Genomic DNA, 14931 nt, shown 5'->3' with positions numbered 1-14931 from the left:
ACGTTTATTGGAGATTTAATTTGTTTTAAAATATAAAAATAGATGTGTAGTACACTTCAATCAGTGACTTGGGGTCAGATCTAAATGACAAAACCTTGGATCACCCCTCATTATAAACGGAATTACTAATTGTCAAGCTTGTATATCAGGCTTAAAATAATTAAGCAGTAAACATGTTAAGCTATTCTTTCACCAAAATAGCAGGCAATAAGCATCATCCAGTAATATGCAGATAAGAATGCTGCTTTGCATTTTGCATTTATTTGTGTGTGGAGGCCGTATAGGCTACTGTTTTTTCATTAATTCGATATTTTGTTCAATAGCTTTTGATCTATGCTTGCATTATTTCAACGTTTTCTATATGCACAATCTAAAAAGAACTGTCTAAATTGTGCTCTTTAAATCTGTCATAAAAGATAATGCAGCATAAATTGCATTTGATCATTAATGCAAAACCTATTACCAGTAAAATTTTCTCTTTATTACATTTGGCTATTTAAAAACTTTTGAGAGTTGGCAATATATTTATATAGTTTTTCGTCTGATTTGCTGCTGCTGTGATCTGAGTAAGCGTTTTAATACTTTCACTATTTTGATCTCTATTTTGGTCTTTACTTTTCTAATACATTTGAATAAAGAGTTTGCAAAAAAAAAAAAAAAACATTTTATATATTATTTCATATGCATTATTATTTATAAATATGTATGTATACATACATACACATATACATATATATATATATATATATATATCTATATATATATATATATATACAAAATTTCTTTCCTTAACAAAATGTATTCTGCGCTAGAACCTTGTGCTGACTTAAATAAGGGAATCGACTTTCACTCAAATACAATAATGCATAAATTTTTTTTAAATCAACCGTATACGTCCAAAACAGGTCAGATTTGAACGTTGAATTCATGTCCAAAAGTGGTCGTAGTCCGACGTCAATATGTCGACCAGATTTGCACGTCGAACCGACGTGCAGATATGGTCTCGGACGGACCGACGCAAAATATACGTGATCTGCACGTCCACACAACGTCTAGTGTTTGGTGGGCCTTAGGGAAACACAGGTGGCCAGTAGTGCGATAAATATAACCAGGATGTGAATTAGCCTACACATTGACGATCGAGGGGGTCAAAATTTTCGGTAATATATTAGTTTGTGTCATGCTTCAGTAAATCAAATGTATGAATTTATTTAAGTGACTTCTAATTTATTAATAAAACATATTTAAGTTTTCAGTGTTTTCTGTGATATTTAGTGTATTCTGACCTATACTTAGCTATTTCAGAGATTACTGTAGGTCAAACTTTAAAAACTATGGGCCCTATCATAAGGCACAAGACATGTTTGCCCCGACGTGTTGCTATTTTCAGACCAGCACAACCTTAATTTTCCCATTTTATGCCACGTTGTTTAAATAGCAAATCCATTTATGCCACTTTGTGGACTCATGGGTGTTTCGGTCTAGAAAAGAGGTGTGTTCAGGCGCATTGTTGGTGCGTTGCTATTTTGAAAAACTGAAATAGACTGTCTAAAGTCTAAAGTCCAGCGGAGAGCACGTTAATTGTGCACCTCACTTACATATTCCTTAACACACAGGATGCACAGCAATATACAAATATTTTTACAAATGAAAAAGAATCAAAGGATTAAAATATTACAAAAATTATTATTTTCTACATCAATCTAAATACCACTGCCTCCATGCCTTCAGCATTTTTTTTTTGCTTATTCGTGACAATTTGCTTTTGTATAATGTTATTATTATGGTTAGTATTATTATTATGCATATTTATATTTGTTTTTTTTTAAACAGCTTAGATTTGTCCTCCTGTCAAGTTTTGGACCATATGGAGAAGAGCACGTGTGTTTGGATATAACTCAGTTTTTTTGAGCACAATTAGAACTGAATTTAGAAATAGTTTTAAAACAAATCTTTGCGCTTAACAAACTAAATTTATTATGTAGGCTAATGGATGTCTGTGCCTACAACACTGTTTCATGAAAGAGAGAAACAGAAAGTGAAAGTATAGGCCGAATGGAGGAGGCTCGTTCTTTATCCTTGTGCTGCAGATGGTTTGTTTAACTCTTTTCTCGCTAGTAAAATGTTCAGTTTTTCCACTTACAAAGTCCGCCATGTAAATAGCAATGGCGCGACGCAACTGACTCTTAAAGGGAATGGGAGATGAGACTCTGATTGGTTTATTCTCAAAACACACCCCATTAAGACAATAAGCTCAACCCTGTTAGACCGTGCGCCCTGGCACATGCTTTTTCCATCCTTAAAATAGCAAAAGTGGAATTGGACATACCCTTAATGTTTTTGCGCCATCCTGCGCTTTAGACTTTGCGCCTAGATGGGTAAAATAGAGCCCTAAGTGTCTAATTTGACTTTACTTTTAGGCTATATATATATATCTAGAAACAAACACCTATTTTACAAGAAAAGTGTCTTTTGAACACTTACAATGTCCATTGGTGCTCTAGATCTGCCAGTTTCAGACTGTTGAACGATTTTCTTTCTTGACTGATTGGTGTGATTATGCATTTACAATGGTATGAATCGTTATAGGGGTACTCAAATGTGTTTATATTATCTATTATTTTAATTATTAATATTATTATTTAAGATACAGATCAAAGCAAACTATTTCTTACTATATAGAGGACTGACCCCCCCATACATGTTTTTTGACATTCTTCAGGGGGAATCGAGTGTTAATTAGGGGGATCAATCCTCCCCAAACCCCCCTGTAATTCACACCCTGTATATAACCCTGCTTCCTGGGTTATGGTGGGTGAGAGCTGCATGGCCCACTTTATTGCTCTCTATTTTAAACTACACTTTAACTCGTACAAGACATTGAATAACTGAAAACTCCAGGAGGTTTGTACAGCCCACTTGGGGCTGGCTCGGACCTCCGTTTAACCACCACGTATATTCTGTCAGTTTTAGATTGTTGTTTTTGGGTGGGTCCAACAGAGCAATAAAGTACTTTTTCTAAATGCCTGAATTGAGTTTTTATTTTGTCCTATATATAGCCCACTCCAGTACAATGCATTTTTAAATAGTGTGGTGTGATAATAGTAAATAAAGTAGTCCAACAAACAAATAGTTGCTACAAATATACATTTATTACACTGCAGAGTATTTAAAAAGACCTTAATTAAAAAGGGGTTTCTTTGTATGGCATATGCAGTATATTATTTTCAAATCCTCTATAGCACTGAAAGAAATATTGATATATCAATAAAACTCGCCCTATATTTTTACTTTATATATTGCCTACATTTGGATACTACTGTATACCGTTGAAGTATCAATATATGGACTCTTTGGTTCTTTTGAAAAGGTACTGCCCCAGTTACAGCTCCCATTCCTTTATTTTCAAGAATGTATAATAAGCTGACAGAACAAGTACTTGTCTGCAAAATATTGATGTGATGACATGGTAACGCTAATCTTATGTCTTGTGAACTCTGACTAAAAAGCTACAAGTGTCCAGCAGTTGGTGTCCCAAAGCAAGCTCTTGTGCAGCACTGATAGAATACAGTGTATGTGTTTGAAAACGTAACATTCTGTAGCACATTTAGTTAAGGCCATTTGGCGATTTCAGTCGTAGGCATCCTTCATATTCTCATTAATGGGATGCAGTCTAAGTCTCTCGGTCATTGTGTATAATGATTTTGGATCTTCTTGGACACTTTTTTTGCCATTTGTTTGGATGGGAATTACGAGACAGATTTTTTTTACTTAGCCAATGACCATTCATTCATTTTCTTTTCGGCTTCGTCCCTTTATTAATCGGGGGTTACCACAGCAGAATGAACCGCCAATTATCCGATGGATTTGCTCTTCAGTGTATGGACTCTGCGCAGTGAATATTAAACCACACTGACCTGATCTAAACTGAACCGAACTTAAACTCTGAAAGCTGAACTGAGTTTTATTGACAGTATTACTGACAGTAATTAATACTGACAGTATTATTCACTATAATCTTCTATGTGAAGCTGCTTTGACTTACTCTACTTTGTAAAAGCGCTATAGAAATAAAGGTGAATTGAATTGAAGAATCCAGCTTATGTTTTACACTGCCCTTCCAGCTGCAGCCCATCACTGGGAAACACTCATACACTCTTGCATTCACACATACACTACGGCCAATTTAGTTTTTTCAATTCACCTATAGCGCATGTCTTTAGACTGTGGGGGAAACCTGAGCACCCGGAGGAAACCCACACCAACACGGGGAGAACATGCAAACTCCACACAGAAAACCAACTGACCGAGCTGGGGCTCAAACCAGTTATCTTCTTGCTGTGAGGCGATCGTGCTACCCACTGCACCACCGTGACGCCCTAGCCAATGACCAATGAAAAGAAATAAACATACACTGCAGTTTAAAGGAAAGTAGTGCAGTAAAAGAACTGATACAGCACTAAAATCCATTCAAGTAAAAGTACACATTTTTTAAAACTTCTTGTATAGTAGTAGGTGCAGTGGTGGTGCAGTGGGTAGTGCTGTCGCCTCACAGCAAGAAGGTCGAGCCTTAGCTGGGTCAGTTGGCATTTCTGTGTGGAGTTTGCATATTCTCCGGATGCTCTGGTTTCCCAAGTCCAAAGACATGCGCTATAGGTGGCGGTTCATTCCGCTGTGGCGACCCCTGATGAATAAAGGGACTAAGCCGGAAAGAAAAGAAAAGAAAAAGAAAGTAATTCGAGAAAAAAAAAGCTAATTACAGATCTTTCTATATCCTGAAAAAATACTCAACGCTTAGTAATTCAATTCAATTCACCTTTATTTGTATAGCGCTTATACAATGTAGATTGTGTCAAAGCAGCTTCACATAAAAGGTCACAGTAAATAGGAACAGTGTAATTCAGTTTGTAGTGTTTAAGTTCAGTTCAGTTGAGCTCAGTTCAGTGTGGTTTAATATTCACTACTGAGAGTCCAAATATTGAAGGGCAAATCCAACGATGCGCAGCTCTACAGATCCTAAATAATAATAAATGTTTCTTGATCAGTAAACCAGCATATTAGAATGATTTTTGAAGAATCATATGATATATGCCACACTGATGTGAAACTGAAGTAGTGTACTTTTTTATGATTATCAGTGTTTGTTCAAGTCTACGCGGAACTGGAACGCGCACGCGTTTTTCGCACGGACAACTTTCCTCGACGGACAGGAGCGAGTGTGACGTATTTGTGTGGAGGTCAAGTCAAGCAGGCAGGTAAGAGAACAGAAAATGCGTCGCAATGTGTTCGCAAATGTGATCATTTCATTTACTGTTCGTTGTTGGCTTTTGCTGTAGTGTTTGTGTTTTCTCCTGTATGATACCTGCTTTTTCCAGTTGAACCGTTTGAAACACGTGCTAGTGTGTGAGACTGCAGCTGGTGCTTACTCTGCTCCAAACCAATAACCGCAGATGTTCATCACATACTTTACACCAAACTTCTAAAACAGGGGTCGGAAACTTTTTTTCAGCAGAGCCATTTCTGTTTTTATTTTAATCAAATGCATTTTTAAAGAGCCATTGCGGGTGTGTGCATATAACGAAACCTTTATTTATTTATAAACAAAACCTTTAATTATGTCCATGCACAACTCAAAAATAAGCAAATATGACGCACCACAATGTATCAAGAAAGCACAATTTAAAGATTTGTTTATCTTTTTGCCATCGCCGCTCATGAATGTTGTTTGAATGTGCATGTGTGAGGTTAACATAGAAATGAAAGTTGCTTGCCCTTTATTGGTGTCACGATTCAAGTTAAACCACTGCGGCACACATGTGCATTGGTTGAAACATCCTTTTATTTTAAACTGAGTTCTTATTTTGCTGTAAAAATACAATATAAAGGTAATTGTATTTTCTTTTTTTCCAAAATATTTTTATTTTTCGTTTTCAGTTTGTACACATTGAAATGCAACATTTTTCAAACATTTTTTCCAGCAATAACCTTGTTGCGTTCACAAATTATACAAAAAATAAGGATATATACAGATTTATATTAAAAACAAAGCAAACAAACAAACAAAAAATAAATAAAAGTAAAACTGCTCCTCTTTTGTCGTTAGGGGTAATCTATTCAAACATGACAATTATAATCATACTGAGTACTAAGTACAGCAAACATATTGAAGAATGTATCAATACTGAACTATAAAGCTGAAACTGCATTGTCCATCAAAAAATTATTCATCAACTTCTTCCTCTGCTAATTCCACTTCTTTTATATAACTAATGATAGGACTCCATGTGTTTTCATATACACGCTGTTTAGCTTTTAGTATACAAGTTATTTTTTTCTAATGGCAGACTTGACAACATTTGTCTTATCCATTGAGTAGCGTTTGGTCTTTGCATCTTTGTCCATAGCAAAGCTACACATTGTTTGGCATAAAGCAAGCTGAGGTCTATAAATACTTGTTCGCTTCTACTATAATTCGAGTCCTCTGGATATAAGCCCAGCAAAAAAAAGCTTTGGCTCGAGGAGGATTTGTGGTAATTGTATTTTCAATAGAAAACCGATTTCTGGAGACAGTTATGTTTTTTACTTTATAACATTATTGAAGAGGGACAGCTGGAGAGCCACATATTTTTGGTCAAAGAGCCACACGTGGCTCCCGAGCCATAGGTTCCCTTACCCCTGTTCTAAAATAACGAGGACATTTGGCAAAAGAGACACTGAATTGTGTGTCACACGCTTTTCTACCACTAGATAAATACGTGTCATTTCCTGTAACTTTTAAGTCACATCTCTATTAAGTTTATTTATAATTAAATGCATTTAAACCTCTAACAATGTGTTAATGTGGTGGAAAACGTACGATAGTTCATCATTTGAAAGCCTTTAAAGTTTATGTGAGGTTGGAGAGTGGTCTGACACAAAAAAAACAAGCACATATCCAGACCATATATCAGTGTATCAGACTTTTGATAATTGATAGTTTGTTGTTAAATATACATAACAACATCAAATCTAAACATAAAAGGTTGAAAACTTTAATCAGTCAATTTTAATTTACCTCAGAAGTGTTCAAACTGCTTACTATGTTACTTAAAGTTTACTGACTATAAATGTTTTCTGCTCACCATGAATCTTTATGTGCATTGTTTCATTATCAGGTTGAATAAACTAGGCAAAGTGTTTTATCTATTGTTGATATATGTTATAATGTTAGATTAATCTAATGGGGGAAACTATGTAACATTAAAATGATAAAACTGATATTTTTGTTTTGATTACCTTTTGTATTATAATGTTAATCCGTAGAGCTTTTGTTCTGCAGGCAAGCTTCGTATGTGATAACTATTGCCAGACAGAATCTGCGGACATTTTTTGCTAATTCTGTGGACAATTTTGTTAAAAATCTGTGGATTTATGCGTAATGATTTTGGGAGTATCGTAATTTAAAAACTTAATATATAAAATAAAAAATAATACCTTCTTAACTTATATTTAATATTTACAATGCAAATGCTTCTAGATCCACAAGTCTCTCATATAACATAAATCTACTAAAAGACAGAGATTATTATTTTACTAACTGTATTGTAAATAAATCACATGCACAGTTTAATATTACATGAGTTTAAAAACTGAATTAATATAAATTTACACACATTTACACAAGTAAACAAATAGACTCAATGATGGGCTAAAAACCTGCGGAAAGCTGCAGATTTCTGCGCGCACAGATTCCGTGTGGGCCTTGTGATAACATTTCAAATTCAAAGTTACTTATAAATGTTACTTAAAGGATTAAAATCAGCAATGAGAAAAGGGCAGATTTATTACGTTTGTGTTAATATTAGTTATTTATTAATATATTAGTTCTTTTAATGAAACAATTTTGACTTTTAATCAGCAGCTTGTGATCAAAATGAAACTCAAACCAAATAATTAACATCACATAAGATAAAAGCTTTTGTAGATTTCATCATGAGTTTAGTAAGGGGTGGGGGGGGGGGGGGGGGGGGGGGGGCATTAAAATATATACAATTAATATTTGTTTTCCCCCCTTGACCTTACTATGTTGTTAACCCATAGAGCTTTTGTTCTGAGGTTTGGTGAGGATTGATTTTAGGTAAAATAACCATTTCAAAATTAAAGTTGTTTCAACCTAAAAATGTGAATGAAAAAGAATACAGAATACTTGCACTGATATTTTAATACAATAATTTTTTTTCTACAGCCACATACTCCTTATTGATAGTCTTTAAACACTTTACATTTGACTTTCTTTTCTATAGAATTTCTATTTCTCTTAAATTTAGATTCTTATTGTTTATTTTTTTTTTGTTTTTTTTTTTCTTAAGAAAATAAAAATATAATATTATAACAACACAGAGCGATACAGAAAGCAACAACGATTATAAAGACAAAACAGAAGCAACGGGAAAAAAATAAAATAAGACAGAAAAAAAAGATTTTAAACCATTATTACACCAGTTCCTCTAATATTATACATGGGTCAACAATGTTGCACATTTATATCTAGGCCGGTGGGCGCAGGCAATATGGTGATCTTGTAGATGATAACAGGGTTATACCTTTAAACTGTTATCCTGGGCATTTGATAAATAATTAAAAAAGGGTTTCCATGTGGCTTCAAAGCAGGCAATGTTATCAGAAAGATTGTGTCTAAGCCTCTCTAAATGTAAAGTGGTAGAGGATTCTAAAAGCCAGGATTTAAAAAGTGGTTTCGATGGCTTTTTCCATAAATAAAGAATATTTTTTTTAGTTAACACCATTCCATATTGAACAGCTTTTTTAATTTGATGACTAAACCCACGAAGTGAGTCAGACCAACCAAAAACAGCGATTGCTGGATCAGGGGCAAGGTCACAAGAATAAGCCTCAGAGTAGAAGTTGAAAATTTCGCTCCAAAACTCAAAAAGTTTTGGGCATGACCAAAAAAGATGTCCTAAAGAGCCTTCCGCAGATTCACATTTATTACATTTAGAGGAAGTGGAGGGGTAGAATTTATTAAGTTTAACCCTAGAATAATGAAGCCGGTGTACTACTTTATATTGGATTAGTTGATGTCTGGAGTTATTAGAACATGTATTTATGACCTTGATAGACTTTTCCCAGTTCTCATTGGTAATTTGAATGCCTAAATCTTTCTCCCAGGAATCTTTCAAATACAAGGTTGATATGTCAAACTGATCATTAAAAACATCCTTATTGTTATTATTACTATTATTTTAAGCTCTCGAGTGGTTGTGTAAGCATTTACTGCATATCATATAGTTTATGACTCTGTATGAGACAAATAAAATAATGATTTTGCTTTAATAACAGCAGCACTCGAGCTACATCAGCTCTACAAGTTTGTGTGAATCAATTCATGTTTTAAATTGTGTATTATTCAGGCATAATGGTAAAGAAAAAGCGTTTGAGGCTTATAGCCGAGATGGCACGGAAGATCAGAGCGTACCGCGAGCTGAAGAACCGGCCCCGGGACTCTCAGCGCTACGCTTTAGACTACGACACCATGACGCGGCCCTTTTCTGGCAAAAAGCTGCCGGTGTTGGCCTGGAAGGATGTGCAGAGAGAAACCCGTCTCTTCACTTTACTGTCTGGCATGCGCATGTTTGGTTTGGGTCGACTCTTCACACGCAAGTCCTGGCTGGACGAGCACACAGAGCCCTGCTACTGGAAGATAACCAAAGTCAAGGTGGACTATACAGCAGAGGTACAGTCTGGGTTTGACTTTAAATGAAATAAATGCATTTAAATTATTATAGACATTATTATAAACATGTTTTTTGTTTTCCTTTAGAACATGGATCATGGGAAAGCATGGGGCGTCCTAACATTTAGAGGTAAGAAGTTTAGTTTATTTAAAATTTGACAGGACAGGGTATTGCAACACAATTCCCTGAAATGTGTCAAACGCACTCAAAACAATATTTGTTTAATAAAAATACTAATATATAACATGATTAACAAATAGAAATAATAATTAAAAAACTATGAGTTACCTAAACAACAATGCAAAGAAGAGATGTTTCTTTTGAATAACTAATCTAAGATGATCAGTAATGCTGAGTTCTGACTGCATGATTTTAGCACCGATTTTGACTTGCCGACAAGTTTTGAGAAAATCGCAGACAAATGCCTGAAATCACAGGCAAACCGGTGCTCGTTCACACCAGTAAGAATCACACAGTATGAACTATCAAAGACGCGATCTGAGAGAATCGCAGATGAGACGCTGACACCCGTCAGATATTTGGCGTGCTAAACATCTGGAGCTGTCGGTGATTCAGATCATGCCTTGTGAAATGTGTTCTGACTGAAAATAACATCGGCGATCACCTACAGCCAATGAGAGAGCAGCATCCACTAGTATGAGTACCTGCAGGGCAGCGGGAGGTTGGGGGAGAAGTTAAAAGCGCTCATTTTCAGTTTCTTTGGACACAAAAAATGGAGGAAAAACTAGTGTGAATTTGGCAGGAGCACCCGTGTCTGTTTGATGTGTCATCTGAGCAATATCACAACCAGATCAAAAAAGAAATAAAGTTGAGAAATTGTTAATTGCCTTCAGAAGCTAGGTGATAAGTACACTTTCTACCCCACTAAAGGCTTCTTTTCTTCTCATGTAGTTAATGACAAAAGATATACTACGTGTCCTCATGTTGTTTACATGTCACTTCTCGCGTGTGTTTAATTGTGAGACAGTTTTTGGACTGAGACAAAGTTGTCGGCGATTCTTCCTATTGTAAAGTCATACAATGTGAAACCCCTGTCGCCAGTCTATCATGCAGTGTAAACACAACAGTGACTGATAGCTAACACAGATAGTCATGCAGTGTGAAAACATCTGTGAAGCCACTACTCTGAAAATCGTGCAGTCTGAACTCTGCGTAAGGGCCGTCTTTTAATTATATTAATTACCTTCTTAAAAATATATATATATTTGTTCTTTTGCTGTGCCATATCACCTATATAATGTAGATTTGTGCCACGGCTTGTATAAGAAAAAATATATATATCTGTGCGCTAATGCGGAAATTTTGTCAAGACTGTTTTTAAAAGCTATTGTTTAAGTTTGTTTAACAAAGATTTAAAAATGTAAATATTTTAGTTTCCATAAATTGATAGTTACCGTGAAGACCAAATATACATTTTTAACTCTTCAAAAATAGTAAAAAATAAATGAATGAATAAAATCTCTCAGTTTCCAATGACACTTAGTGTCTGTTTAATAATACATTTGTTTTGAGCAAAAAGTCATGATAATAAAGTAATGAAAACCCAAAACTGGAGTAATTATGCTGCAAATTCTGCCATTGCATGAATAAATTCTTGACAGTATTAAATGTATATATGCACATAAGGGTGGGCGATTAAATATGGTATCAGTATTTATTGGCCAAACACCATTGTCAATAACAATAAAAAAAGATTCGGTATGTAGTTTCGGTATAAAGGCTATAGTTTTAATAAAATGTGGCTGCTGAGCGCACCTTTGAAGTAATGCCAATAAACTTAGGGTGTAAGGTGTGAGCACAAATAATTCATTTCAATTCACCTTTATTTGTATAGCGCTTTTACAATGTAGATTGTGTCAAAGCAGCTTCACATAAAAGGTCACAGTAAATAGGAGCAGTGTAGTTCAGTTTGTAGTGTTTAAGTTCAGTTCAGTTTAGCTCAGTTCAGTGTGGTTTAATAATCACTACTGAGAGTCCAAATACTGAAGAGCAAATCCAACGGTGCGCAGCTCTACAGATCCCGAACCATGCAAGCCAGTGGCGGCAGCGGAGAGGGAAAAAAAACTTCACTAATGGCGGAAGTGAAGAAAAAAAACCTTGAGAGAAACCAGACTCAGTTGGGCACGACCATTTTAATTTCTCCGCTGGCCAAACGTCTTGTGCAGAGCTGCAGTCTCAGCGGCAGAGGCTGACGAATAGGGAGTGGTGTGCAAGCAGCACACCTGTAACACGCTCGCATTTTCCAGCTGCACCTAGTTGAAAACATCTAAACCAGGGGTCACCAACCTTGTTCCTGGAGAGCTACCTTCCTGCAGATTTCAGTTGCAACCCTGACCATACACACCTGTCTGTAATTATCAAGTGTTGCTTCAGGTCCTAATAAATGGTTCAGGTGGGTTTGATCAGGGTTGGAGCTGAATTCTGCAGGAAGGTAGCTCTCCAGGAACAGGGTTGGCGACCCCTGATCGAAACTTTCCAGAATGCCGCGAGCGCAACAAGATTCATGTAAGTAGAGCTAACCAATCTGCTTCACACTTTGTATGGAATCTACACATTTGAGTAATAACGGCAGACTAATTACCTCAGACACACACAGTGCACCCAAACACTGCAGTGCTTTTTACTTTTCTCCATAAACTTGTATCAGAGCTGCAGCAATGATTTGCCTGTTTGTCATCCTCTGAGCAATTGATGGTCGACTTGTTAAGAGAGATGCAAGGGGAGCTTCTTTTCACTTAAGAGTTTTGGGTTTTGTCATCACCAAGTCAGGCCAGAATAACAACACACGACAAAATGAGTGCCATGTCTAGCAGCAGTGAGGAGATTGTGAATAAAAAAGGATGTAAGGATGTCACCAGAGTGGCTTTTTGGTTTCTTTCCTTGTGCATCTCAGTCACTAGCACCCCATCTGAAAGATTTTTAGCATAGGGGTAATGTAGTCATTTAATTTTACAATTTGTAATGTTGAAATATGTATTTGATTAATGATGGTTGGAGATTATAAGGTTTACTGTATCATCATTATTCTAACCTTGTTCAACATTTTCACTTTACCATTGCACACACTTCGTAACATTGTATCTAGGAGTCTCATTAATACTAATGTTTATTTTATTTTAAGACATGAGATGATATTTAGTTTAAATATTTTTGTTTTTGACTATTACGACTATTTGCCTTAGTATCAGAATCAGAATCAGAAAGAGCTTTATTGCCAGGTATGTTCACACATACGAGGAATTTGTTTTCATGACAGAGCTTCTACAGTGCAATAGGATTACAGAGACAGGACAAAAAACAGATAATAAATATATATATAAAAAAAAGATAGAAGTAGTGAGTGCAAATATACAGATTGACAAGTGTATGTACATGTTTATTACTATATACAACGTTATATGTGCAGCTCTTATGTGCAAATTGGCATGTAAAGTGTGTTATTAACTAAGTGTATATGTGTATAAAAGTGTATAGCAAGTAGTGATGTTGGCTCCACAATTATTATCATCAAGTGTTCATGAGATGGATTGCCTGAGGGAAAAAACTGTTTCTGTGTCGGACTTTTCTGGTGCGCAGTGCTCTGTAGCGTCGACCAGAAGGTAAAAGTTCAAAGAGGCAGTGTGCTGGGTGTGAGGGGTCCACAGTGATTTTGGCAGCCCTTCTGCTCGCTCTGGATAAGTACAGTTCTTGGGGAGTAGGAAGGGTTGTACTGTTGGAAGTAATGTTGGTAAACTAAAAGTGGTTAAATAAATAAAAACAAAAATCCTCAATATTGCTAAATGTATTGTTAAAAATATTCAGTAATAATAAATTCCAAATGATATTAAAGATAATATCATGATAATTTTTTGCAATATCGCCCAGCCCTATACACACACACAGTTGGAGTTAAAATGATTCGCCTAAATGATGTTGAACAGAGCACAGTATTTTTCACAGTATTTCCTATCATATTTTTTCTTCTGGAGAAAGTCTTATTTGTTTAATATCGGCTAGAATAAATGCGGTTTTTAATTTTTACTTAATCTCTATATCAACTCTATATAAAGAAGTTCAATACATGTGATGTCCTTTCGATTAAAAATCAGTGCATCTTTATTCTTAATAAGCTTTCAGAACTCCACATTTTACTAGCTGATTGTATCATACATTTGGAGCAAATCTGAATAGAAACGGGACATTGTGTGTGTATTTCAGGTAAAGAGGAAACCAAGGAGCGTGAGGTGGACAAGGTGATGTACCATGACTGGCGACTGGTGCCCAAACATGAAGAGGAGGAGTTCAGGCGCTGTGAGCCCGTCCAGGAGCCGGCAGCCCGCTCAGTGCGGTACCCTCCTCTCCTGCGGGCCATGATACTGGCACAGCAGGCCAATAAGCAGGGAGTGGAGGTCAGCACTCTTCCAGAGCCCCTGCTGCCCCTCAAACGGGTGATCACGCTCAACCAGGAGTACTTCAGGAGACAGGATGAGCTAAAGAAGCAGGAGGGGACACCCGTCTGATGCCATGTCCAACTCTGAGTGGTAAAGGTCACACTTTGATGGGAACCACGTCTGCTCCTGGACACTTTTTAAAGAGCACTGCTGGCTGTAAAGACTTGTGTTTGATGCTGTTTTATTATCACTAAAATATAGCTAGGTTCATTGTCCATCTTCCTGTGAATATGCAGCTCATGACGAAGGAAGAGGAGGACTTGACACATTTGGAGCCAGGTGACCAAACCCAATAGCATAAGACTCTTTGTTTTTTGTCACAAAATCATACGTGTAATAATTGTGTTCTTCGCAATGTGTAAGTTAAAATGGCGAAACTGTTTGCATTTATTTGCAAATATAGAATTAAAATGTGTAAAGTGATATTGGGGTTGTTTTATTGTAGGTTGTAAATATGCATCAAAACTAGAGCTGCACAATATATAATTGCAGCATCGATATCGCAATGTGCGCATTCGCAATAGTCACATCGCAAAGATATGTAATGTCCAGTCGAATTATAGTGGACCAGGAGCCACAAAATAGTATTTAATTACTGTATTTATATGGAATTTATATGATTTATGCAAAAAAAAAAAAAAATTCTTACTTAGAATTTGTCTTGTTCCTAGTCCAAATATCTACATTTTAACAAGATTATTACCCACTGGCAGATAATTTCCTCAAAAAATAAGCAAAATAAAAAACAT

The 14931-nt window shown here is 36.0% G+C and overlaps 1 protein-coding gene across 1 annotated transcript; it reads left to right on the top strand.

Moving 5' to 3' along the window:
* Window positions 1-5150: 5150 nt before the first annotated feature.
* Window positions 5151-14605, top strand: mrps34 (mitochondrial ribosomal protein S34). Its single transcript, XM_056453217.1, has 4 exons — window positions 5151-5255; window positions 9408-9730; window positions 9818-9860; window positions 13950-14605. The coding sequence occupies exons 2-4, from the start codon at window positions 9413-9415 to the stop codon at window positions 14249-14251; spliced, it is 663 nt and encodes a 220-aa protein (XP_056309192.1). The 5' UTR covers window positions 5151-5255; window positions 9408-9412; the 3' UTR covers window positions 14252-14605.
* The last annotated feature ends 326 nt before the right edge of the window (window positions 14606-14931 follow it).

This window comes from Danio aesculapii, chromosome 3, assembly GCF_903798145.1.
Source record: "Danio aesculapii chromosome 3, fDanAes4.1, whole genome shotgun sequence".
NCBI classification, from domain to species: domain Eukaryota; kingdom Metazoa; phylum Chordata; class Actinopteri; order Cypriniformes; family Danionidae; genus Danio; species Danio aesculapii.
Note: the sequence above shows the minus strand (reverse complement) of the source record. Positions and strands in the feature narration are given on the sequence as shown.

Coding starts and splice junctions, on each gene's coding strand:
- mrps34 (XM_056453217.1), top strand. CDS start 9,413: ATGGTAAAGAAAAAGCGTTTGAGGCTTATAGCCGAGATGGCACGGAAG. Junction 9,731..9,817: donor AGGTGGACTATACAGCAGAG/GTACAGTCTGGG, acceptor GTTTTCCTTTAG/AACATGGATCATGGGAAAGC. Junction 9,861..13,949: donor GGGCGTCCTAACATTTAGAG/GTAAGAAGTTTA, acceptor TGTGTATTTCAG/GTAAAGAGGAAACCAAGGAG.